Raw genomic sequence first — 27,072 nt, 5'->3', positions numbered from 1 at the left:
ACCTTCTTTTCTTCTTGAGTGCTCCTAGCTGAATTTTTTGCATGCATACCTACAACTTTACCCAGTAGACATTGTGAATGATGCAGAGGAGTGCTTCAATGCAGTGAAACCACAGACTAATTAGTTTTCTCAAACCTACACATTTTTGTCTTCAGAATGAAATGCCTTAACGTGGACAAGCTATTTAAACCAGCTGATGTAACAGCTCTGTATCAGCTTTGTAATTATTACTGCACAGCAGAACAACCCAAACAGATTTTTTTTTTTTTCTGAAATGGACATCCTTAAGATCACCCCAACAACTAGACACTTGCATTATTATTCAACATAACCTCTCACTTTATCTAACACTGCAGAGGCTTTCAGCTATCATGGCTGTGCAGAAATTGCACATTCAGTTCAGTGGGTTTCTCAGTAATCCTTAAATTCATGTCACTTACACATTCATCAGCCTTTCAGACAGCTGGCTCCCCGTAGTAAGGGATGCAAACGTCTAACGATCTCATTAGGAGCTCAAGGAGTCTGCTTTACACTACTGTTTTTCCTGATTATTCTAGCTGTAAATCGTCTTTATTTTATGATACACAAATGAAAGAAGGTGATACTTAAAAAGAGACATATTTGCAAAAAAGAAGGGCAGCAAGTGATCTTGCATGTTCAGAACAAAAAAAACTAAATAGCTTACCAAACCGAAGACATCACTGAATTAAAAAACAATTAATATGTATTGAAGGACACAACACAGCCTACTAAAAGAAGCATACTGATGTTTTTCTAAGCTTTGGATCTGTCTGTTCCCTCGTAAGGCCAGAAGACACCACAGGGCTCATCTAGTCCAGGATCTGGATAAATACGTTGTTCCCGTAGCTGACATTCCTCCCTGTGATACATCTGTCCTTCTTTTCTAATCCGAATTTGCTTAAACCTCACTGGACCTCATGATATTCTTGTATGTCAGGTGAAAGGGGCTCTGACTACTCTTTGTTATTCAGACACTTAGAGACTGATCCAGGGGAGTCAGGTTGCGCCAGGGGAGGTTTAGGATGGATATTAGGAAAAATTTCTTTACCAAAAGGGTCATTAAGCATTGGAACAGGCCGCCCAGCGAAGTGGCTGAGTCCCCATCCCTGGAGGTATTTAAAAGGTGGGTAGATGTCGTGCTTAGGGACATGGTTTAGTGGTGGACTTGGCAGTGCTAGGTTAATGGTTGGACTCGATGATCTTAAAGGTCTTTTCCAACCTAAATGATTCTATGATTCTATGACCCTGCCACCTGCCTTCTCTTTGATAGACAGACTGGGCACCATGCATGTCTCTGAGACAGGGTTTTTCCTTTAGTCCTTCTCACAAGTCATCTTTGAATTTCTCCCAACTTCTGCAGCACTGCCTGCCCAGCTTAGTCCACCCTGAGACAGGTCAGTACCCAGAAACCGCAGCTTATCTTCTATTGCCCAACAGAAGATTTGTTCATAGCTATACACCAGTTCAGCAGCACAGAAGAATTTATAACACCAACATCTGCATCACTCAACAGCCAGAGTCAAAGCCCTCCCTGGATCAGAATTTACTCATAAAGCATTTTAGTATGCCTTCTCTAAAAAAAGACATAGGTACAACACATGCTGAAAACATCGCTCAACGAAATTCAGAGGTTTCTCCACGTTAAACCCACAGGGGGCTCTGAGTTGGACCAATGCGTGATCTCTGCCTGACAGAAGCACAGCTGTGACAGTGGGACAGACTGAGCCAGCCAGCCCTCAGCGCAGGGGAGACACCCTAAAGCCTTCTTTGCCCTCCTGACAAATGCGGGTCTGATGATTCAGCGTGCTTCCAGGCCTGCACAGCAGGGAAAAGAAAGCTCATCTAAGGCAAGGAGAAACATTTCAAGGAAATAAAGGTCAGAAAATTACTTCTTCAAGAGACAGAAGGGACATGGTGATGACTGAGCTCAACCCGCTTCTTACCTCATGAAGGCAAGTGTACTGAATATGATATGGAGCCACCTTCTCCTCGCCTTTGATCTCCACGCTGATTTGCAGGCGAATAGCCCCAGACACTGCAGACTTATCCGTTCGCTTCTCTAGAAGGAAAAATCATCAGCAATTACATGCATTTTTCATGTTCGGAGCACAGCCATCTTGGGGTAAAAACACTGGAAAAGAAACTTGGTGGAAGCTCAGGCTAAGCTTGTGATCAGAGTCACCACGGAGAAAACTTCTGACTTTTTTCTTTCAAAACTTCAAAAGACTGACTGTAAGCCAGTCCTTCTGACAGCAAATGGGCTACAGGGTCCTTGGCCTTGGATTCAGTCAGCTGAACTAGAACCACCAAGGACAGATCCCTTTTCTGAGAACAGGGCTGACCGATGTGGAATTCACATCGGTCCACAGTACTGAGCTCCTGGGAATTGCTGGTTGTCCCTATCAAGACTTTGGACCTCCTAGGATTATTACTATGCCTGTCAGCTCAGCACCATCTGGTTACTTGTCCGTACTTTCTACAATGTTCTATTTTGGCCACTTGGAAAGGTCTCAACACTTCCCAGCCCAGTGCAGTGCACTTGCAGGTCTCAGAGACTGGTAAAATGTTTGTGTCGGCATAAAAAAGGGCACAGGAGAGGAAATATCTTCAGCACAGGTGGAATCCAACCCTGCTCCAAGCATTTACCTGTTGTACTTTCCAATGCCTGACACGGAAAACCCATCACCCTTCTGACATGTTATACTCCTCCTCTTCATTTTAAATGGGATCAAAGCCTTGCAGCTGCTCCACAGCACCATCATAGGCCCCTTGAAATTATGGGTCTCTTTTTTGGGGTTTTATTTATTATTTTTTTTTAATTGCAAACTGCCCAGATGCTCCCAAGTGTTTTTGAACATTCCCAAACTAACATGTGACACATTTTCAATCCCAAAGCCCTGCTCACCAAGGTTGTACCACACATCCATTTCTCCACTCAGAGTACGGACTTCGATGATTGTCTGCCCCAGGAAATCATCCGACTCGCGTTTCAGTCTCTGCTTGACGCGAGACTTGATGTCATCATCTTCATCCCATACTCGCACCTTGATCCGGTCAGAAGAATTATGGCACTCACTGCAAACAAGACAAACATAATGTTGAAGAGCACATAATGTAGCCAACATTTATATGCTACATGCTTCACATTCCTCTTGACCCACTTGTCCAACAGTAGAGGGATGCATAAACAAAATGTAAACAAATACCTATTTATTTAAAAGTGAAGCATCTGATAGGCACTACACAACAACTTTTTGGTGCACCCTCAACATTCCTGTGACATGGTAGATACTGCACTTCAGATGCCTGCTGAAGGGCTGCCCTCCCTGACTGCAACCAACTTCAGACTTGCTAAGTGGCTGTGGCTCTCCTGCTCGTCCTCACTCTTAGCAGCAGCTCCCTAAACTTGGGAATTCTCTTCACTGTTGTTGCTTTTGCTGTAAGTCCACAAAAGCCTCGTGATAGCTAGGCTGGTAAACTCAGGCTACACACGCCAAAAATGTCGATGAGCATCTCACTGGTTTCTGATAGCTCTCCCCATCGATGACCTTCTGTTCAGCTCCAGGCGTTAAAGGCTACTTCTGCTTATGCACGTGCAGTATCTAGGATAGCACGGTCAAGACCTATGGCAAACACCCTTTATGCTGTTTTCTAATAAAAGATAAATAGCTCAGGTAGAGATAGCCCTCTTATTTCAAGACAGTCACAAAGCAGTAGCGTATTAATGTACCTTACACTCATGATGATACAAACGTGTAATACATTACAATCATGATGATACAAATGCTGCCTGTCCGTGGGAGGAAAGGGTGGGATACAGCAGTTATAAAGTTGGTATTTAATTACTAGAATTGATTCCGTCTATTATTCACAGCTCAGCTTTGTGCCCTGGGCAGATCAGTAAAGACATTTCCATTACAAAAAGCAGTTTACTGTTTGCTGAATCGGGGCCCTCCAGCTAAATGCAAAGGAAGAATTTGCAGCCTCCCCCTCTTTTTAGGTGTTCAGACACCTTTTGTAGATACAAACAGGCTCCTGGATGTCAGAAGTGGGTAGAAAAACCTTATTATACGAGCTCTGCTCATTTAAAGGGCATGCAATACAATAAAGCAATTTGAATGCTCATATGAGACCATGACAAGGGTGATTACTCACCATAACCACTACAAATGTCTGCCCTCAAGGAAATAAAACCTATGAAAACAGGCAACTTCTGCTGAAGGCCTGTTTTCCAGCCTTTTTAACTTCAACATGCTGCATCTGTTGCTAAGCAACAGGGAGAAGGAAGAAATGGGTCAGAACAGATCTGCTAAGCCCAGTCAATAAGATGTGGCAGTGACTGGTATTTGCATTCTCCCTACCAACAAATCATTTGGGCTCCTGTTGCCACTATTGTGCTTCAGGACTGCTTAACAGATGTCCACATGCAGCTCCTACCAATTTTTCCAGCACAGAGGAATTATATGGAGAAAGTTAGAGGCAATTCCAGGCAGTTCTGTTCACTGGCAGAGAACATCGTTGCTCCCTGCCTTTGCTGTGCAATGAAAGCTGTATTTAGAGTTCAGAAGAAAGAAGGTTCAATGTTTCTCTCCTGCCTTTATTCTCCCCTTCCTCCTCCACTACTTCCAAGGTATGTCTTCCTTTAACAAAATGATGCAGCAAGCGTTCACAAGCAGGGAACGCCTGGACTGCTGCTCTTTGTAGCTCTCACATTTAGCCAAGTGCATTGCCGTATCTACCAGCAGCACAGCATAAGCATGTAAAAGAAATCCTCTGTTCCTGACACGGTGCACTAATGTACATCCTGGCAGTACTGTAGAGGCTCAGTGTTCAGAAGTGCACGGGTGCCTAAAAACACAGATTGGCACACAGTGCCATTTTCAAGGCACCAGCAAGTTAGCTCCAGACTTTTTCAGACCTCATCTTCTGGCACACCAGTTCTTTATTAGGACCGCTTTGACCTTGTCTCTTTGCTATCAATGGTCAGAAACTGCTCTTTCCTTTAGGAAATCATCCACTCTTTAGACCTAAATCTACCTTAGGCAGTACCACATGCATCATCCCACACTCCTGCAGTGGCTGGCTATCATCCTTCACTTGGCTACAGCAGCATAACTCACTGCTAACTGCTACAGGAAACTTTACAGTAGCATTTACTGAGCTACTGAAGTTTCTATTTTACCACACCTTTCTCTGTTGTTTTTAAGAGACTGCTCAATTCGTATTCCTTATGCTGCTCCCATGCCAGAGAGGGAGTCTTATCACTCGCTCACAGCAGCTGAAAGCCTTGGGCTGGTGGCTTACCCATAACACATCACCATCTAAGTCTGTAGGAACCACAGTCCTTGCTTTCAGAGAAGCAAGGCAGCTGTGTCAACATCAGTTCACCTTCCAGAGAGCACCCCAAAACAGATGCATGAATACAGGGGGACTTGGGCTTGTTAACTGATAACAGGCTTTCTAACTAATGAGAAATAGCTTCCAATTTGTGACAGCATCACGACTCCGTGAGACAGTGGCTAACAAGCTCTGCTGCTAGAAACTTTTCCCTTCATTAATACAGGAGCTGGTACATTTCTAAAGGTGCCTGCCCCGCTTCGTGCTACATTTTTGTGAAGCTTGATTTCACTGTGTGCACATACATCCAGTCTCCCACAGCTGAGCTCCCACAGCCTTCCCAAGAGGACAGAGACAGAAGAAACACTCTGTGGCCCCATTGCAAGGAAGAAACTACTGAAGGCTTTCAGGCCCATTTTGGAGGGTGAGAGACTGGGAACCAGGTTCGCTTTGTACGTGGCTCAGAAATTGTCTTTCTTTTATATCCATATTGTCCTGATGTTTGCAGTGGTGCCATTTTTATAAAGAACTTACTTGTACACTTCAAGCTACCAAATCAAGTAACATTTTCAGGAAACAGGACACAAAGTCTTTAAGAAAAATTAAATTCAAATAAATTGTGATTTTTTTTTTTCCCCATGAAGTTTTTCTGCCTGAAGCCAGTGGTTGCAGGAGCAGTGGAAGCAGCTGAGAGTGGCTCTGCTGACTTGCTCTGTATCCCGCTCTCTTTCTCCATCTCTTCTGCCACGTTCCCCTTTGGCCTTACCCCACCCCAAACCACCAGTTCCCCACACACGTCCCCTGCTCCACCAATACTCTGGCCTCTTCCCATGCTCAGCTAGCAGCTAGGCTGAGGGGAAGCACGCAAGCACACGAAGCTGTAGTCAATTCTGATCTACACACACAGTGGTGTGCCCACACACATGCTAACGGGTATATTGGTGGCTAAACAGAACAGGCAACTGCTGAATTTACATTACAGTGCCTCCCACAATGAAGTCAGTAATTTGTATCCTTCTAATCCAGCTCGAGCTTCGGCAAAAAAATTGTAAAAAGTGATTCTTAGTTCCGAGACCTCTGCCTACCTGTAAAGGTTGGCCCAAATGGGCTCAGATGATGCCAGGGGTCTGGGACAGAGTATTGCATGTGCCTCATCTCCTCCAAAAAGCGGAGAGAAAGAAAAAGAAGTGCCTAAAAATTAGCAGAACGTCACTTTTGAGCCAGTGATTTGTATTTTGAAGCAAAAAAACCCAATGACTTTTGTGCTGAATTTGCTAATGATTTGCTGCTCTTGCTAACGACATTTGCAGGACTGTTACTTAACTTCCACAGGAACGCTAGAGCCGAAGTCATAAGCCTTGTTAAGTTGTGGCAACCTGAAAGGTTGCAAAACTCCTGCCATAAGAGATACAAAGGTATACCTATAAAATCGTGTGTCCAGCAGTTCACAAAATGATCTCTACCCACAGTAAAGATCATAAGTTTAAAGCATGGAGAGTGCCAAATTGAAAACCTATAACCTTCTAACACCATTAGCTCATGTTGCTGAACCTACACTCACGAAGACAGAGTCTGGCAAATACCCATAAGGGTGAAGGTTTATTTGCATCACACCTGCATGAACATTTCTTCCTAATTAATTTCTCATCTCAAGAAAGGTGTTATCAACATGTTAACGCTGCAGGACACACCAAGCCTTCAGTTTCCTTCCACTAATGCTGCAGCGAGACCTAGACCGTGCATCTCTAAAATGCACTATGTAGACTAGAGAGGTGGGATCCAACACGACCCTGTCACTCAATATGTCCATGTTACATAAAGATGTTTCCTCAAATTATGTTGTTTTCTTGTATTTTTTGCCTGAAGAACAGGAGAGCCCAGAGGTCCCAAATGCAGCCCACTCCACTGCGCCTGGCAGCTCCCAGAGCAGAAGACAGCCCCTGCCTTGCAGAGCTGACAGGCTAACAAAGACAAAAAACAAGTAGGTGTAGCAAGAATGAACAATGGAAGTGAGGGAGCAGAGGCAGCAACAATATTTTGCAGATTTAAAACCTGGTCAGTCAAGCCCAGAATTAAGTAGTTTGTTGTGTTTTGATATTAAAAAAATATTTATGGTTCAAAGACCCTAGTGAATATCTGTATGGCCATATCCTGTGAGCAGTTTCCCTTCTGCACCATGGCAGATGCAGTTCTCAAGAAGGGCCTGTAAAGTTTCACAGTCCAGTGCAGGGGATGTTTCACGCAATGGTAGAGCAAGAAATAAAGTGGAGAGCAGCTTGCAGAAATACTGGATGGGAGTGCAGGAGGCGGGAAAATGCACAGGAGAGAACAGATCAGCAAGACTTTAGGACCTGTGATCACTTTAGGAGCAAAGTTTTGCTTCTGAGGAGCAAAGCTTCAAAAAGAAGCAAAGCCATTTTCTGGAAAATGAGAAAGGAAGGAGCAGTTGTAACAACCAGTATGAGAGAGCCCAGTAAAGAGTTACAACAACATACACAGAGGAGCAGGAAAAAAAGTTGTCTATCGGAAATGGTCTGGCTGAAAAAGCAGGAAGATTTGGTTGTGGTTCAAATGAAGCGTCTTAACACGGCAGGGTCCAACCGGCAGCTCTGTTGTGGCCAATCTCAACGGGAACGGAAAGCAGAAAACTTCTCAGGACAGGTTAATATTTAAACAATGCCAAGTCCCCTCTATTAGGGAGAAAAAAAGGACAGTGGAGAAAACACCAAAGGCAAAATCAGAGTGGTAAGAGAAGGAAACTAAAATCCTTAGCAGCTTAGAAGTTAAGCATGACAGCACAATAATATGCCCTGAGATCCAGCTGTTGCTGTCTAAGAACAAAGAAATGAGTTTTCTGTTCTTACTAGCATGACGCTCTTTTCTTAGGGGAACAAGTACAATCATTTTGCTGTTACCCAATGCTGCAACACCAACTGACAAATTAATGGTGCGGCTCTCCTAACTACAAAGAGCAGATAAAGTGATTCTGAGCGTTACATCCTTAGCTACATTAACTCAGCTTCCCAACAGGCGCTTGCCACAAATTTGAACGCAGAGTTGATGCCTTAAGTTTCACATTAGTAACTGAGCAGGGAAACGAGCAGGATTTTATCAGAGTGCCAGTTTCAGTATCTTCAGTACCTGGAAAATAAAGAAAGCAAGACAAACTGAATGGCCCCTGCCATGCAGCGAAGGAGGCTGAGGGTGTAGAGTTACAGTGACATTTATAAACAGAGTGGTCTCAGAAGGGGAAGTCTGAAAAACAGCTCTGCAACAGCCACATATAACCACAGAGATAACTGAAAGATCCTGAGCCTGGTAACAGGCTCAGCAGCTGAAAGGAAAATTGAGGAACCGAATAGAAGCTTTTGGGTGACAACCCCGTGGTTACCTATGCAACAGCACCATTCCCAAAGGATTAACAGGAATGTATATCATATGGGGCTCTGCATGCCCTAGTAAAATATTGATGATCTGCTAGCAGGAGGCACTGCATTTATTTTAACTCAGTTACTCTTCCGCAGTGAGAGAGAATAAACATGCCTCTTGCAAACTGTTCAGTGACAATGTAATCTGTTCCAGGCAATGATTTCACACCCACCATTCAAATCTTCAGACACAGCTGTACTCAGACAATACAACTTCAAGGGGGTATTACTGTAAAATGAACGAGTCATTTTCTGCCTAAGCCAAGAAAAACAGCAAAGTCCTGTTTGAATCCAGTAACTGCTAGTGCTTGCGGTCATTGAAGACTGGGGTGCTTCCTGAAAAAAAGGTACAGACTAGGAGCCTCCAACCGAGCCCAGGGCTCTCCCTTTAAAAGGGAAACTCTGTCCTGTGGTCAAAAGTTTATTCTCCTGAACGCTGTCTGCCACTGTAACCCGTTCAAGTGGATGCTCAGCTTTAGCCTTTACAAAAAGCATTCTAGGAAGCCTGTATTTTCTACTGACAGCCCAAAACATGCCTAAATGGGGAATTAATATCCTGTTCTAATTGCATTGAATAATGCAAAAATATCTTCCCTCTAATATTACTGGGCTGTTTCCTAAGGAAGTGAGAGTTATGCAGACTTGTTATGAAAGCTTCTATTTTCCAACAAGTTTTGTGAAAAAATTACAGCTAGATGGAGAAGAGAAACCCATACCAGCTGCCATCCCTGGAAAGTCTGCAGCCACCTGGCTCTCATGTACCAACCGATCCAGACAACTCAGAACCAGCTGGAGGGAGGACACGTGCTGCCTTCTGTCCGGCCAAAGTCAAGGGCAAGGGAGGAGAGCTGGGGGCACAGAGGAGAAATGTACAGGGCAAAGCGAGGAGGCTACCTATAAGCCTGCTCATCATAGCTATAGGAAAGAGATCTGGGATTACTGCAGAAGGGGAATGGGATGTAAAGCAAGGGAAGCAGGCTTCCTTGCTCACAGAACAACATTTCTGTATTGCAGCAATGGCTGGTGCCCCCCATCAAGCTTCTTCCTGCCAAGCACAATATATGCAGTCTTTGCATCAAGCCTGCAAAACTTTGAACAGAGTAGAACAAGCCCTTATATTTTCATAGATCTTCAAACTCCAATGAAAGGTACAAAAATCTCTCTATAAGAACATGTTTCCTAAAGCTAAAGATGTAAATACACAAAGAGATAACTTTCAGAAAGAAATATGACCTGCAATCACTTGCTCAGACAACATGAACATGCTCCAGGAACTGGTCATTAATCTAAGCCGATGCCTACAGTGACACAGGCTAGTAGTGACCTAAATAGCACTTATAATGGAAACATGAACTGTTTTCAACATTGTCTTTTCTAAAATACGGTTCTAAATCTGGACTTCCAAATTGGGTCAAGCCTCCCATAACATTTTTTTCTGAAAATATATAGAAAAGGAACAAAGTCATACGTAAGGAGAGGTATTTAAGTTAATATACTTTTCCATCCATCACTGTAAGTAAGCACAGAAAACCTATTTGAGATAGGTTACTGCAGCCTTAAATTTTTTAAAACTTGTTTAACCTGCTTTTAATAAACTTTACTGAGTCCGTAGAAAGAATTCTATCACTCAGCTATACATAGTCCACCTCAATTCATACCACGAATTAGAACAACAATGCTATAATTATAATGACCAATGCACACAGATTTTTGGCTCTGTATCCAATACTTGAAAAGACACTGGAATTGTGATCATATAAAAGATACTGGGCACCTAATGAACACCAGCTACAAACAAGTCTGTCTAACAAGCCGAACAGAAAAGGAACAGCAATTGCTAACCCACACACTAGTTACTGACCTGACCTCTCTCTACTCACATATCTTGCACCCATTCAAACATTTAAGCTTTTTGAACACCAAACTTTTCATATGTCTACTGCAAGGTAGGCTTTCACTAACTATCAGCACACCTTTCTACCACTGTAACAAAAGCAACTTCATTCTAAGAAACAAACACACACCCCCCAACCCTTTAAATTTGACAATCTCTTGATTGTCCTGACAATCTCTTCTAAAGAAGCTTGGTATGTAATGGGTATTTTTGGCCTGCATATGCTGATTTAAATTTCCATTTGATTATGGGGTAGAAAATCTCATAAATTTTAAGAGTTGTAAGCTGAAAAAAGATCCATAAATGCAAAAAAGGAAGATGGGCATGTGAAAGACCAGTGCTGCATACACTGCTAAATAACTCTCTCCTCATCCAGCATAAAGTGAGCTTTGACATCTGCTAATGAAACGACACATTGATTCCAGTATTGAATGCTCTCCTGCCACCGATCTGGACACCATGCTCGTTTCCTTCATCTCCTCCTGCTATTCCAAGGCAATTAAAACAACCACCTAGACACGGGCAAGATAGCAAGCAGCATCAACTCTAATGCCCAACAGCATATTATCTGCTGAATCACAGACATGGCGATAAAATCTAAACAGTGGCACCGTTAAAACTGTGACATTTATCACATTGCGCTATCTATCTTTAAACACAGTATTTGTTGAAGCTCCTAAAATTAGAAGGGAACGCACTGCAAATACCATGGTAACTACTTGGCATGGTAAATCAAGGTCCTTAAGGCTCCCACACAGACTTACTGCTATTGTGACTAGAGTTATCCAAACGGCACCTAAGCATCCTTACTACTTACCAAGCAGTAATGTTACCTTGGATTAAACTAAGAATAAAGCCAAGGGCTTACTCGCTCAAAATAGCACCAAGATTTTTCTGATGTTAATGAATAGCTCAAAACTACTTTAAAAATAATTTTGTTTGTACTGTGCATGTAAAGACAAAGCTGGGCTGATATAAGCCTGATTTTAAAACACAAATTTCAGTTTGGAGAGAGAGCTCCCCCAAAGCAGTTTAGGAGAAAACAAGGAAGAAAAAAAAAAAAGGAATAGGAGAGAAAGGACAAAGGTAGAGCTTACACATTAAAGGAAATAAAGATGTTTGAGGTCAAATGAGATCATCCAGAATCTTCAGAAAACGCTTGCTGGATTTCATATCTCCATTTTGGTTTATAACATGTTTAATGATAAATTGAGGGTACTGTTTATTTATTCAATAAAAGCAGGATGGAATAATACATTCTTCAGCCTTCTGAGAGTCATTGATATCTAAAGAATTGTGCCTCCAGCCTTTGCTTTCAATTCAGACATGGATACATTGCTCATCTTGAAAGCAGATAATCCTCTGAGTTACATAGATTTTCCAGAATTGAAAGGGGAGACTAGTAGTGTCACAGACAAGTGCCAGACAACGAACCACCTTTAACCTTTGTTGGTCAAACACCAGTAGCAGGTCACAGCAATAGGTCATGGGAAGCTTGCTTAGTCTTTTATACAAACTTTACTCTTTTATATTACAAAGAATTTTGAAAGTATGTCTATTAGCCAGGAACAGAAGTCACTGAGTTACAGATTCTCCTTTCTCTTTGGCTTTCTCTAGAAACATCAATATAAAAGTGTTCACACAGCAGACAATTTATATATACACAAGTAAGACAGATGAAACAGACAGGTGTGCACTACACACACTGTTAAAGAGATCAGCCCGCCAGACGCACACACACAACGCTCAGTGGAAATGAAACCATCGTACATTACAGGTGGTGTGGGAATGCATACTGGCAGAGAAGACGTAGCTGTCAAAGCACAGATCGTACAAACAGGCAAAATGGGACTGAGAGCCCTTGTAAGAGCACTTACAAGTAAAACTTTTCTTCCCAAACAGGGTTCAGATTCCCAAAAATCGTTTTTGTCCTCTTCTTTGTTTTACCCACTTGAACGGTTACATATGGATCACTGGATCCAGTCTTGTCTTTGGCCTGCAGACCCTGAGCACACATCACTGGAAGGAAAAGAAAAGGGTTACCACCACCATGTAATAAGACAACGTGTCCGTACAGCACGTGAAGCAGCAGCTCAGAATGGCCAGAGAAACAGAGCTTTTCTGATGAACCTCAGGTCGTGGTGCTCTGCAGTGCCTGGGGTAGGAGTATCTCCACCTGCTACCTGTACACTGAGTAGAAAGAGACACGCTGGACAAGAGAAGCCCTTCATCTCCGTTCTCTCTAGCTTCACGCCAGCTCTCTCTTACCTTGGGCTCCCAAGTGAGGCCAAGAGAACCCATGCCTCCTTCACTCACCTGTGATCGTGATCTTTGCTGACCATTTTGAGGTGCCATCAAGGACACTCTGCTTCACTGTCTTCATCTGCTGAGCATGTGTCAATTTGCTCTCACAGAACACGTCTCTGATCAAGTCAAAGATCTCTGGCTTGTTCCGCTCCCGGATTTTCATGCGATCCTTCATGGCCATGATGAAATTCTGAGTTCGGTCTTCAGCTCCATGCTTTGAGCTCTTCTCTGCTGCTCCTGTGCATCAGAAAGTATACAATGCTCATCAGAAACAAAGTCATGTTTCACTGGATCTGGACAGCAGGATCAAAGCCATGAGTTACCCTCCACATGATGGCTCTTGCTATTGACTTTTACAGTCAGATCCCACCCCCATTTCAACACACACACAAGAGCCACTGAACCACTTGGAGCTGGGAGGGTAAAATGGAAAGGGTGCGCCCACACTCCTCTATAACCTGGGACCCGGGTGCTCTCCCGACATCAGGCTTGAGTTCAATATCCTTGCAGCTGAGGAAGAGCCAGAAATGAGGTTCTTACTCATAACAGCAGATATCATCATGCCCCCTCCTCTCATCATGTTGCTTTGAATAAATAAATCCCTGCTTGGGCAAGTGCTAAGAAGAGGAGATAGGACCTCCATTACAAATAGCATCTATGAGCTTATCTCAGTGCTGCACCGTTGCACCACGGAAGAGAAGGGAGACCTTATTGCTCTGTACAACTACCTAAAAGGAGGCTGTAGCGAGGTGGGGGTCGGTCTCTTCTCCCAAGTAACAAGTGATAGGACGAGAGGAAATGGCCTCAAGCTGCGCCGGGGGAAGTTTAGGTTAGATATTAGGAAAAACTTCTTCACCGAAAGGGTGGTCAAGCATTGGAACAGGCTGCCCAGGGCAGTGGTTGAGTCCCCATCCCTGGAGGTATTTAAAGGATGGATAGACGTGGTGCTCGAGGACATGGTATAGTGATGGACTTGGCAGTGCTAGGTTAACGATTGGACTCCATGATCTTAAGGGTCTTTTCCAACCTTAACGATTCTGGGATTCTATGATTCTATGATTCTAAGAGCAGAAGTTCAGATGGGCCAACATGGTCAGCACTTCCTACTGATGTGTGTCACAGGGCTCCCATTCAGCACAGCACAGCACGATCAATGTCCCATTCTTCTGCTGGGAACCACCCTGTTTGGATCAGGCATCAAGCTGGGGACATCCAAAGTGCCTCTCTGGATCCCACTCTACTGTATCAGTTTGTAAGGAGACAACTCATATAATCCGTTTTTAGAATTGCATAGGCATAGTAACTATAACAAATACCTATAAGGCAGTAAAAACTTGGGCCATCATAAGTATGGGGTGCTAGTACAGTATCTAGTAGCTGGAATCACAAAAGGGTTTTGTACTACATAGGTATTTAACTGTAACTGGAAAAAGAGAGGCCTCTTGTCACTTGCATACCTCTTACAAAATTTAAAAGTTCATATAATTATGACATAATGCTCCTGCAGCCAACTAATCCCTATTCAATTCTGACAGTCATGCTTGCTGTCAAAATTCAGCCAGTGACTATAGTGCCAGGTGCGAGGCATGTGTTAATGAAAGCACTGACACCAGCTAACAGGGCAGACAAACCAGGGTGTGAAATGAAAAGCAGGAACCCAAGATTGCACACGGTTTCTCTACATGCAGTCTGCAGTGATTGCAAGTTATGATCTTAAATCAGATTGAGTTAAACCAGTACGAAAGTCCTGTGAGCACATTCAATCATAATATTTCTGTTTAGTTTAATATGCTTTTGCTTGTTTTTCTTTTCTGGGATAGTTTAATTAAAGTAAGCTTTGCCCTAGAAAAGATCTCTTCACCCAGGTGTTCACCAAATATTAAATTACCTTAAAAATATGCATTAAAGCAGGTGCAAGTGTGTGCAAAGGGAGCTTTTAATCACAAAGATACATAAAACTGTTTTCTTCTGGAAGAAGTGGGCAAATATGGTATCTGGAGCACCTTTAATATAAGGCACTATGCTTTTGCATATGAAACAGTTTCAGCAGGCAGTGACCAAATATGAATAAAGTTCTATGAACACACATACATAAAGGACCCCCAGCAGTACAACATAACAGGCAACCTTGTTAGCAGGCTCGACAGGGTGCCCAGTGACTTAACGCTGCCTGAAGACATCCATTTCTAGGGCCTTCAATCTAACACCTTTCACCGTTACTAAATTCACTTCAATAAAGAAACAAAACTCAATTATAACTTCCACCATCCAAACCAAAAAGAATAAAAACACAGTTCAGAACAGACTGTGACTGCTGAAGTTTCAGAAGTTCGTTAAGGACACTGCATACCAAGGCATGCTATTAAAGACCTGGGTATAAAACAAGCCCTAACTCTGCATTACTTGGTAATTATTTTTTTCATTTTACTTGCTAGAGGCTTGATGTTCAGTATTTCATTTAGTATAATAAAATGTATCTGCCCCAGAGTTTCCTATTGTTGGCTTAAGATGAAATGAAATCAAAATACTGGAATTAATTACACAGTCCCTGCTGTCTCTACTCACCGGTGATGAAGAACTAGCACCACCCAAAGTGATGTCTTGTATCAGGCAATCATCCAGCTGTAGACCCAACATTTATTAAAGGAATATGAAACTGAAATGATACCAGGGGCTATACTTTGAACTTCAGATAAGAAGTGCTATTCAGCTTTAACAGAACTAGGTCTTCTGGGGATGAAGGTGGACTCTATGCAGTATATGCAGAGCTACAGAAAATCATTGGGAAAGACCAAGCCAAACAATTTGCTTTTCCTAGCTAGAATTCTGAGATCTATAGTGATCCAAAGAAACCAACCCTGCCCTGACCTTTCTGACTTTAAGAATCAAATTCAAACATTAAGAGTTCATGTTGTGCATGAGTGGAGTGCTCTATTTCAGAACCATTTTCTAAATAAACTACTAGTCAGGAAGCTTGCAAATATAATTGTTTCACTGTTCATCACTGAGATGGGACAAGAGTTATCACAGTTCTGGGGTGGCATGGTCTGCATCATTGCCTTAATGCAAGCACTCCAGGAGCATCAAATGATGTTTTAGAACGCAACCTTGGACAAATGGATGAATTCTAGTTAAAAACACGTTTAACATTCCCACCACCTCCAGAGACCTTGCATAGTGCATTTATCCCTCTGAAAGGCTAGCAACAGTCCAGGGCATCCTGGGTTGCAGGACATGCAAGCCATGTGTTGTGGTTTAGCCCCAGCTAGCAACTAAGCCCTACACAGCCGCTCGCTGACTTCCCCCCAGTGGGAGAGGGGAGAGAACTAGAAGGGTAGAAGTGAGAAAACTTGTGGGTTAAGATAAGAACAGTTTAATAATTGAAATAAAATTAAATAAAATAACAATGATAATAGTAACAATAATAATCATAATCATAGTAAATTATAATAAAAAGGAAAACAACAAGAGAGAGAGAGAAAGGAACAGAACCCAAGAAAAACAAACAATGCAACCGCTCACCACCCGTGGACCGATGCCCATCCAATCCCCGAGCAGCGATCACTGCCCCCCAGCCAAGTCCCCCAGTTTATATACTGAGCGTGACGCCATGCAGTATGGAACAGCCCCTTGGCCAGTCTGGGTCAGCTGTCCTGGCTGTGCCCCCTCCCAGCTTCTTGTGCACCTGGCAGGGCATGGGAAGCTGAAAAGTCCCTGACTTAGTACAAAGACTGCTTAGCAACAACTAAAACATCCGTGTGTTATCAACATTATTCTCATGCTAAATCCAAAACACAGCACTATACCAGCTACTAGGAAAAAAATTAACTCTATCCCAGCCGAAACCAGGACACCATGTCACATAGACACCTAGAGAACCCTCTCTTTTGTCACCTCTAAAGCTTGGCTCTGCTCCCTGACTTTCAGACAAAACCCCCCACCTCCACCCATGCTGCTCCCCCATTCTGCCCAGATAATTTGCCCAGGTAAGAAGGCTCCATCATCCCTTCCCTGGGAAAGGTCTCTCTCTCCCTGCAGAGGCTGCACCTGAACCGCAGTGCAAAAGCCAGAATCAGACAGACAGCTGATTTAACAATATGGACTAATAAAGAACAGACAAACCCTCTGTCTCAGCAACGCACTCTTTCTTAATTTTAACACCTGCTTGTTGGTACAAAACCACCAGAGTTTCCAAAATAACTATCGGGGGGCTAATGACCTACAATGTACATGATATAAACCCAAAGCATGTCACCATACTGGATGGCAGAGAATACTTTTCCTGCTGTTGGACTTGTATCGTATTTATTCAGCTGCAAAAAGGTTTTGGCCAGTGATTCACCTTTTCAAGTAGTCCTGTAAATGGCAATAGAAAGGCATGGGAACATACAAGTACCATGTACAGTATCATACAAATGGTACTGGGCTTTCCTTCTCTCTTCCTCTCTAGGACTGAATTATGAGTCAATTTATGACTGGAAACAGAAAGCCAATTTGTCTTTACTGGGAACTGTATTGATACAGCTATTAGTAAACTGCCAGTGCTGTTGTCTTATGCTTTAACAGGAAAAAGTCAAGAAAGCAACACTGGCAGGATAGAAGACAGCTGTTCAGTAGGCGGATAATGCTTAGAAATTATATATTCCTGAAACTTAAAATAAATATTCAAGTTTCAAATAAAGGTATCCTTCCTCCTTCTGTGCAAATATTTTCCTACATAGGATTCTGGGAGCAAACAAGTGTTCATCACCATGGTGTCTAATCATCATTCAACCCAGAAGCCAAGATGATTATCACAAGACTGACTTACTTGGTCTCACTAACAGTCCACTCACTGAGCCCGTCTCTGGACTGCAGTCTCTGAATTCAGAGTGTAATACACACAAGTTTCTCATCCAAAAAGCAACAAACACACCTGACTTCCAGTCCTGAGTCAAAAAGCACTGAACAACTCCAGAGGTGAACCAAGACCCCAGGAGCCAAAACAGTACCAAAAGCAGGGCATTCAGTAACGCAGCTCTGATAGCTCGTGTGAATTGCTCCAAAGTTTGTTGCTCCAGCACACCATAAAGAAGCACTAATAAAGACATATGGCTAATCACACTCACAACACAGATTTCATGTTCAACAGTAGTTTGAAGCTTGGGATCTCATTTCCTCATTGTCAAGATCTCCAGAGGACCAGATCCTGATATCCCAGGGCAACTTCTTTTCTCAGGTTTAACTGTAATCTGCTGAGGACTAGATTAGCATCACTACAAAAAAACCTAAGACACTTGCAGAAGCGGATTACTATGGCTTTTCAAATGCTAGCCTAGAAATGTACGGGCCCCTTTCACTAGGATCTTGCTAGCATAATGTCCTTCCCTTCCACCCTCTTCATAATTCTGCTTATTTCTCTGCATCTGTTCCTTGGTATCCTACACATCCCTCATCAGCTTTACTCTTCCTTTGATACCAGCATTGCCTAACCCATTGTATTTTAGTTAGTACTACACCAGTGCTCAGGGCAAGAGATAAAAGCTCTCCTTTTCCAGAAGCTTTGAATGCTACAGGGATTTTAAAGAACACCCCTCCATCCATCTTCAGCCAAGTAAGAAAGGAAGTGTACCCGTGCAGCAGAGATTTCAAGTACTTCCAAGAACAGCAGAAAGCTAAAAAGAGAGTATCTTCCCTTGAGCAAGAATTTATGAGTTTATGATAAAAAGATAAGCACCCCATCATCAGAATAATATCTTCCAAGTACCTACAATAGAGAAACATCCTCTCAGAGAAACAACCTGGTGCCAACCGAGCCATGAACCAGATGGCTGCAGTACACATGCCACAACTGATTCCAGTTTACTGCACTTCAGACATTGCCAATTCATGGAACAGCCCTGCTGAAGTGGTCTGCAAACGGATTTTCTTTCAAACTGCAACAAAGCGTTGCTGAATTTGAGTATTTCATCACTGCAGTCCCACACATTTGTTGACTGTATCAGATACTCAGTTTCTTGAAAATATAGGGGGCAAGAAAAACACCCTCAGAATAAATAACCAAACTTAATTCTAACAGACCTGGGGAAAGAGATCCTTTTATTTCCCACAGAAAGGCACTGAGGGATAGAAGATGGATAAACAGCACATTCTGATTCTAAGAAATAAAACCCCAGGCATCTACCCAAAATTTCAAGGCATAGACAATGGAACTGTATTTGTGATCAGTCTGAAAATTCATTTTACTCCAATGTAATATTTTCTGGAAGACTTACACAGACTGAAGTGAAGATATATCCTGAGGCATCAAGGTATAATCAGTGGAATTGTATTTGTGACCACTCTGAAAATTCATTTTACTCCAATGCAACATTTTCTGGATGCCTTACACAGACTGAAGATATATCCTGAGGCATCAAGGTATAATCAATAGAACTGTATTTGTTACCAGCCTGAAAATTCATTTTACTCCAATGTAACATTTTCTGGAAGCCTTAGTGAAGATACATCCTGAAAATGTTTTGCGGTTTTTTTTACCGACAGCAATAAAGCTTCTGTTAGGAAGAAACCCCTCCTGAGTTCAGTATACAAGAATGTTCAGTCTTGAATTTATTGGATCTCTAAACCATTTCTTGTCCTCCAGAAACCCCATTTCTCATTCCTCAAGCACAGTCTACATGCTTCAAACATGTAGAAAAATTAATTTAATTTTTCCATTTTCTTCTGGCCTAGTTGTTTCCAGTTAGAAGGATTTTAGCATGAACACGCCAAAGCAAAGAACACAGTTACATGAAAAAGCCTTTTAATAGATTTCTAGTATCGGTAACATTTGTTTTCCCAGCCCAGCAGCACATCCACATATTGGCTTCACCATCTTCTTAATCTCCCAGCACTATCTTTCCTCTGCCTCCTCTACCTTTAAATTACAGTTGCCATCTTCAGTTCCCTTTATATCTCTATCCCAGATAATGATACCCACCACACTCACACTGGGTACCCTCACAGACCCCCAGCTCAGAGTCTCTGTATCTTCCCTCTTCTGATGCTGGGCAGCTTTCATACAACTCAGTGAGTAAAGTTTTTGTTTGTTTGGATTTTACCTTTCTACAGGCTTCACAAGTTTTGAGCCCAGTGTACTCTCAGTTGTTTCCTCTCTGTTTCTTTGACTCTGCATGCTGAAGTATCTTGTGTTTACATTTTGAAAGGAAATGTGCAAAGCAAACATCTGCAATCCTACGAATAAAATAACAAGTTCTTATCTAATGCTTTGCCATATATGAAAAGTAGAGTCACTTCCAGTTGTTGCTTCTATTCCATAAAAAAGCACAGAGTATTGCCATCATCACATCCCACAGCCCATTGCATAAGCTTATTTAATTCCAACCAGAGATTAGAAAATCTGCCCCCATGGTTATTCTTCAGAGGCTGTTCCAGACACTCCCTGTTCTCATCACTGAAGTTGTCTTCTACTTCCACCTTTAATTTTCTTACAGCAAATTTATTCCATTTTTTATTTTGTAAACAGTAAGCTTAAACAGACCATCTTCCTCCCTGCTGCTTATCTCCCTCTTCCCCAACATAGTTCAGGCATAAACAGGTTCAAACAAGGATTAAACCAATTCAGAGCCATCACTGCCAGCTATTGAACATAGCTTTAAGAAAAGCTTTAAGCCATGAATAGCTGCAAGAGAAAACCAGAGTCACAGGAGCTCTACATGCACAGGTCTTACACCTCCGCCTTGGGCTCCACAACATCCCTTTAGAAGCATTCTACTGGGACAGACCTAGTATGGATATTTTCACTTTTTTGACACAGCATCATTCCTGTCCTTCTCCTGTCCCACACTGCCAAGCTTCTATTTTGAAAGATTAACAAACTCATACCATCCTCTCTTGAGACATTCTCATATTTTCTCCATTACCACTGAACTCTCTCCAGTACCCATCCCAGTCCGAAGTCTCCCTTCTTGAACATGGAGGGCCATGTTCAAGCCACAGCTGTCCTTCACAGGAATATATTTCCTCTCAGTCATTAGCTCCTTCTTAAACTTAGTTTTCATTCTGTTGTTTTCAACTTCACGGCCTCTGCTCTGTACAACAGCTCTGTCCCCGTTTCCTCGCTGCTGCTGGTGCAAACCTAATATTCCTCTGCTCTCCATAGCACTTTTCCCACACTGAGATATCACAACTCCATTGCAACATTACATCATCTTGGACATGCATCTGAATCAAGCCTGGATGTGCATATCAGCAGCTCTTCATCTCAAATACTGAAAATCACCAGTCAGTAGAGGGTTCTGGTGAACTCCAGAAACTAATAAAGTTATCCTGAGTCTAACTGACCCTGCACACCAGCTTTTGACAGAAAACTGAGGTATGGGTTAACTACATTCTCCTGAACCAACTGCAACATGGCAGCACTTTGCTTAGTCACAAAATGGTTGCAACAAAGCCAAGGTGTCAATGATGCAATTGCTCAAATGCTATAAACTGTAAAGATCACCCTGCAACCCTGAAAGACAGATCTAGAAACGCTAAGCCACCGAGGAGGAACAGAGATGTTTCACCAGTATCAGCTCTGTCCAATAAATAAGACACTGCAAATAGCCCCCGTCCTAACTATGACTTATTTAAAACTGCACACATCAAAAATACAAGCATAAACAATTCACTGGTATCCCTTGCTGGATCATCCAGTCTGGCTTTCCCAAACAACTAGAGCCTGAGGCAGATAGAAGATTTGACTCTCTGTATTCCTATAATTGCTGACACGGATTTGCAGTAAGTCTGTTTATACTTCACAAACTTTTCTGATTCCTTACATTTAGACCATCAAGCTGGAATGCCAAGAAAATCAAGAGTGAACAGAAACAGCCCCACCTTCCTACTCAAGATTTAACACATATGGTAGAAATTTCTATTCCATTTAGACTAAGATATTTTGCTCTCAAGCAGGAACATAAATTTGAGACCAAATCAAGAAACTGTTCTACAAGCAAATAAAAATAACCTGACCAAGCCAGATGCCCAAATTAATACTTTTTCTCTCCCCTTTTTTTCCCCCCTTTAATCAAATTCCTTTCAAACTTCTACATTGTTTGTGTAAGGCCTCATTTATTCTGCAAAGTCACAGCTCTTTGAAGAGCTCTTCTTTGAAGGAAGGGCTTAGTTTCTGAACACTGAAAAAAAAAAAAAACCCACACAACAAAATAAACAGAAATGCTAGTCGGGAAATGATACACTGCCCATACAACCAAACAACACCTTCCTATCTGAGCCATCATTTGTGCTGGCTCAGCCCCAGGACTCTAAAGCGATTCAGCCATGAGATCCTACTCTTAAAAAGACAAAATGCCTTGCCAATCTGCACTTGGTACAGAGAATCCAAGTTAAGTCCATGCACTCTGTCCCCTAAAGCAGGAACCCAGTGCTGCTCTGAAGAGCTTAAAACAGTAAAACAGGATGATGGTTAAAAACAAGCAGCTTGACTGGGATACCAGGGCAGGAGGGACAGAACAAAAGTCAGAATATCCAGCCTAGTACCCTATTGACTCAGCTCACCGCCTCTCTTCCATGCAGGATACGTTAGCAAATGCACCTCCTGAGCTGGTACTGAGAGAGTTTAAACATTACATGGCTTAAAACCAAACAGGTGTGAAAGAGTCAAGAATTAAATCCTCTTTTAAAGCACATCAAGCACGATGCTGCAAAGGAGCAATTCTGCGTCAGTGGAGCTGTCTGTGTCCACAGGGCGATGGGGGTAAGTTTAGCCCAATGGCACCTTTTCAGAAAATATGCAGCCATTTTACTAAATGCAGCTTTACTGATCACTGAGGTTATCACCTATACATTTAGGAAAGCTCTGCTAACACTTTGGGAACAGCAGCACTCCACTGGCCACTACTCACTCTGTAAGCAGTCAGCGTTGAGCAAGTCTTGGCACTTCTCATGGCACTTGACTCCACATTCACCGCAGCGCATTCCCTGCCGTGCAATACCCCACAGCAGCCCCTCACATTCGTAGCAGTAGGTAGGAGTTGTGGCTGTCCACACTTCAAAGTTGTGCGGGGTTGTACAAGAGATGGGGTAAATTAAGGCTTGCAAGGTCTTCTTATAGACATGAGATTTCTGAAAGGCAAGAACACACATAAACCAATATCCAGAAAGGTGACTGAACCTATTTTTGCTGGATAACACTTGAGTTTCAAGGGAAAAGGCATGAGCAGTGCAATAAATCTACACATTTGAGGTAGCCAAATTTATCAAACTTTTATAAGCAGCAGCAGAGGACATCCTTCCAAAAATGTTTCTCCAGGCATTTAAGAAAGTGGAGGAGATGGAAGAAAAGAATTAAGGTTTGTGGATGAGGGATGTCTTGCATAAAACAAGTTTCACACACTGTCCCCCATGGTAGATAGCACAGAAGGAAATGGTAAGATTACATTTTTCAGGATCATACTGACACATTAAATGTTATTTTTTACATGTTTGGTTTCTTTAAACAAATGATACAAGAAGCTTTGCATGTATATTTTTAGACATCTGTGAAGCTGGGTCTGCATCCCAGAGAGCCAAATTCCCTTAATTTGCTTACTAAAAGTTAACAGGAGCCAAGCAACCCTCCCACTTACCAGCTCTTCATCTTTCAGAGATGTTCTAGTGGCCATTGCTGAGGTAATTCCGGCTTTCCGGGACTGAACCAGTGACTAAGAAGGAAGAAAGTTTGTTATTCACCACCAAGATTCAGAAATGCACCAGCACTACATGCCCAGAGATGTGACCAAAGGGACTCTGTCATCCCGGACACCAAACCAGCAGTCAATTACATTCATGTTGGCGTCTTAAATGATAGCTCAGACCTCAGAAGAGTCAAATGCTTACTCTGAAAGGTCTCCAACTTGTTTCTTTCTGCCCACGACCAGTCTCACTCTGATAAAATTTTATTTGTTCCTCTGGTAAGAACTGTCAATGAAACCTGGGTTCACATCTCCACTTCTATGTTCTGGTAGCAATGGTAATTCTGCTGTTGCCTAAGGCCACTATGTGGGACTCACTCTTCTAGATCTAACTTTATTCATAGCCAAAAGGAGGTTATTTCATCAGTTTCACAACATACACAACACCCCCAAATGTGACGGTGAAAGGGTTACAAATGAACAGGTTAAAAAAGAACAGACTGGGTTGGGAGCACAGGTTTGAATGCGCTGGTGTACCACATTCATTGGCCATCACTGAATACAATGAACATCATTTCTCCCTCAAAACTGCCTCCTGCACATCGTGCCAACACTAAGTTCTGCAGCCTTGGACAGCACAGGGCAGTGCCTTTGCAGTGCCTCACGCTGGCATACAAAGGATTTCTTCAGCAAGCCACTCCAGTTAGATGAAGGCAGGCATGAAAATTAAGATAGCAACATCTGCTTTGAAATCATCAAGCCCTATCAGAAAACTCCATTTATGCTCTGATTTATCCTGTTTGAAGACAGACCGAAAAAGTTCATTCCATCAGTGATGGAGCAGGACAGAGTGTGGATACACATGCACCACAACACTGCAGGTTCAAAATAAAAAGCAAAAAAGTGGAGGGAAAAGAAGGTAAAACAATTTTTGTTTCTGGTGGATAGTCTTTAGCTCCACTTACCATGGCCTGTGGAGAGAGAGAATGAATGCATACAAAGGAAGTAACACAAGTTAATGCCATTATTGCAAAGATGTAAGATACAAGCAGTCAGTAAAACAAACATTAAGCTTCCCATGCATAAGCTGGCAGAGAGAATTGCATGCATCTTTTCACAGGAATTACAGGATATGGAAACTTTGGTCTTTCAGCTGTTACAGCATTTCTCCCAAGTATGAAATCGCTACGTGTACTGAACACAGCCAACAGAAAACCATTTGTCCCGCAGAAGCCTTATTTCACCATATCACACAAGCATATGAAACTTGTCCTCATTACTTGCTTGGTTCTTGTGCTTCCTCAGTGCAGAAGCCTACTGGCAATATTGCGAATTACTTTAAAAATCCAAGCACATATGCTCGCTTATCTATCCTCTGAAATTCCAACCTCCTGGTAGGTTGCCAAATCTCACATGGACATTGTAACTTTCCACAAACTGTGATTTTTAGGAAAACATTTAAAAATAATGCAGGCCTAAAAATAATCAAATAACTCTGTGTAGAATAAAAAGGAAAAAGAATATGAAAAATATCTTAATTCTGTCAAATGAATGAAACTGTCCACAAAACCATAGCTCATTCTCACTGTGATTTTCCCAAGCACAACTCCTAACCCCTTACTGTAAGAATTAATTTAACTAAACTGGAAATCTTCAACTTCTGGAAGTGACAGCAAATGTTACTGTATGTCAAAAAGTAAAGCCACTTGCACTAATGGCTGTGTGGCAAAGAAAAATCTCTTACCAGATCACTGACGAGTGGAATTGGCTTTTTTTTGCGTAGATCGGGCATGCTATCAATGCCATAAAGGCCACCTGCAGGCCTGGAAATTCAGGAGGGGGGGGGAAGAAAAAGATTAAAAATCTCACCAGCAGTGAGAGACAGTAAAGAAATGACCAAAAAACTTCCTTAAAACATCAGTCCCCTTGCTAATATCAGTCAATTAGAACAGGAAGAATCAGTTGACTGCAAATGCAACTTAATAATAAACCGAAGTTGTTAACACGCTGAAAAAAAGTCATTTTCCCGTTCTCAGTTCTGAGGTCTGAGCTAGCTCAGAGTAGGCTGGGCAATGCTTGCAGAGCACCCAGTGCTTCAGAGTCACTGCTGCCAGCATGGTGGGTGAATGCAGCCTTATCCCCACCACTTCTGTGGGGCACAGATTTGGCAAAAATACTTACCCAATGGCAAAACCAGGGCTCCGTGGCAGCAATTCATACGTGGCTTAGTCTGTGGTAACTGAGCCACACGCCTCTACTTTCAGACATACTTTCTGTTCCTTAGAAAGAGCTCAGTTTATAGTTTACTATTGGCACTGAGCGTCATGGCAGGAAGGACTTTGGAAACTTGAAAACACCCTGTCTCCAGTCTCTCTGCATCCCCTCTATTGCCATTTAACTAACTTTGTGTTGGGTGGGGTGAGGAGGGGGATGCCTTAATGGAGGAAGCAAAATCAGCCAGAAGATTATACTTAAGAAAATGTAAAGTTAATGGTAAAAATGATTAAGTCTTTATCTGCTTCGCATGCAACAAATTCAGATGTTCCTGCCCGGTGTCGGTGTTTGGGAGGGAGCATGTCAAAGCGGATCAGCCCAGGGGCAGGACGCTGCTACCCATCACCTGATTCTAGGCTAGAACATACTTAATCTTGGCCCTCAAGGTCCATATAATTATTAGAAAAAACATCACACCTGAGGAGAAAGGAGACTATTTTTATTCCTATAAAAGGGACATTTCGTGGTGCTCCGTGTTTCAAGCCATGCAGAGTCCTACACACAAGAGCTGCCATTTGCTGGTGGAAGTAGCAATGGAGCAAAAGGGCCATTAGCCTAGCAACACTCAGAGCCTGCTGAAATAAAACACTATAACCTGCTTCCTTCCCGACGAGACCAGCCTGGATCATTGTATCTGGATCCTGCCGTTCACTGGTAACACCACACAGATGCTTGAAGAAGGCTCTGTTAATTCAGCTTAAAGGCCCCCAGTAAATCAACTGTGTTCATCTGTAAGGCCTTAAGAGAATGCTTTTTCCTAAGGTTGGAAGCTGAGCACACATTTCTCTGCTGTTATGCCTATCGTATCCACCGTGAACTGAAGAATAGACCTGTGATGTGACTCCTTCCCTGCAATGAACACCCAGCCACCAGCCAAAACCCACAGCCCCTCTCAGTGTCTCACTCAACCTCCCCATCTCCACGGTGCTCTCGTGTCTTGCTAACACTAAGAATATGGTTCTCGAGGCCTTTTTCTTGGCTACAGAGGCTGCAAAGGAACCTTCTGCCTCTCCATCCTTAGCCATTCGTTTTCACCCCATACCATGCTGGCTTACACCTTTTTGCAGTTGCATGATAAACTGGCTGGCACTTTTAACCTGTGTACTTTGCTGATTTGGTACACCACACCTAGCTGAAATGCTTTAGGTCACCATAA

At 42.6% G+C, this 27,072-nt stretch overlaps 1 protein-coding gene across 1 annotated transcript in view; it reads right to left on the bottom strand.

Moving 5' to 3' along the window:
- The window catches only part of LOC309602473 (protein unc-13 homolog B), a gene marked incomplete at its 5' end in the record, with an annotated part of 221,394 nt that overhangs the window by 60,343 nt on the left and 133,979 nt on the right, over nucleotides 1-27,072 (bottom strand). Inside the window, 7 exons of the mRNA XM_082336061.1 lie at nucleotides 1,965-2,080; nucleotides 2,927-3,096; nucleotides 12,558-12,699; nucleotides 12,997-13,224; nucleotides 22,875-23,094; nucleotides 23,598-23,672; nucleotides 25,387-25,465. Of these exons, the coding sequence (XP_082192187.1) occupies nucleotides 1,965-2,080; nucleotides 2,927-3,096; nucleotides 12,558-12,699; nucleotides 12,997-13,224; nucleotides 22,875-23,094; nucleotides 23,598-23,672; nucleotides 25,387-25,465 (1,030 nt within the window). The remainder of the gene's footprint in view (nucleotides 1-1,964; nucleotides 2,081-2,926; nucleotides 3,097-12,557; nucleotides 12,700-12,996; nucleotides 13,225-22,874; nucleotides 23,095-23,597; nucleotides 23,673-25,386; nucleotides 25,466-27,072) is intronic.

Source organism: Platalea leucorodia (genome assembly GCF_965183815.1).
Source record: "Platalea leucorodia genome assembly, chromosome: Z".
In the NCBI taxonomy this organism is placed as follows: domain Eukaryota; kingdom Metazoa; phylum Chordata; class Aves; order Pelecaniformes; family Threskiornithidae; genus Platalea; species Platalea leucorodia.
Note: the sequence above shows the minus strand (reverse complement) of the source record. Positions and strands in the feature narration are given on the sequence as shown.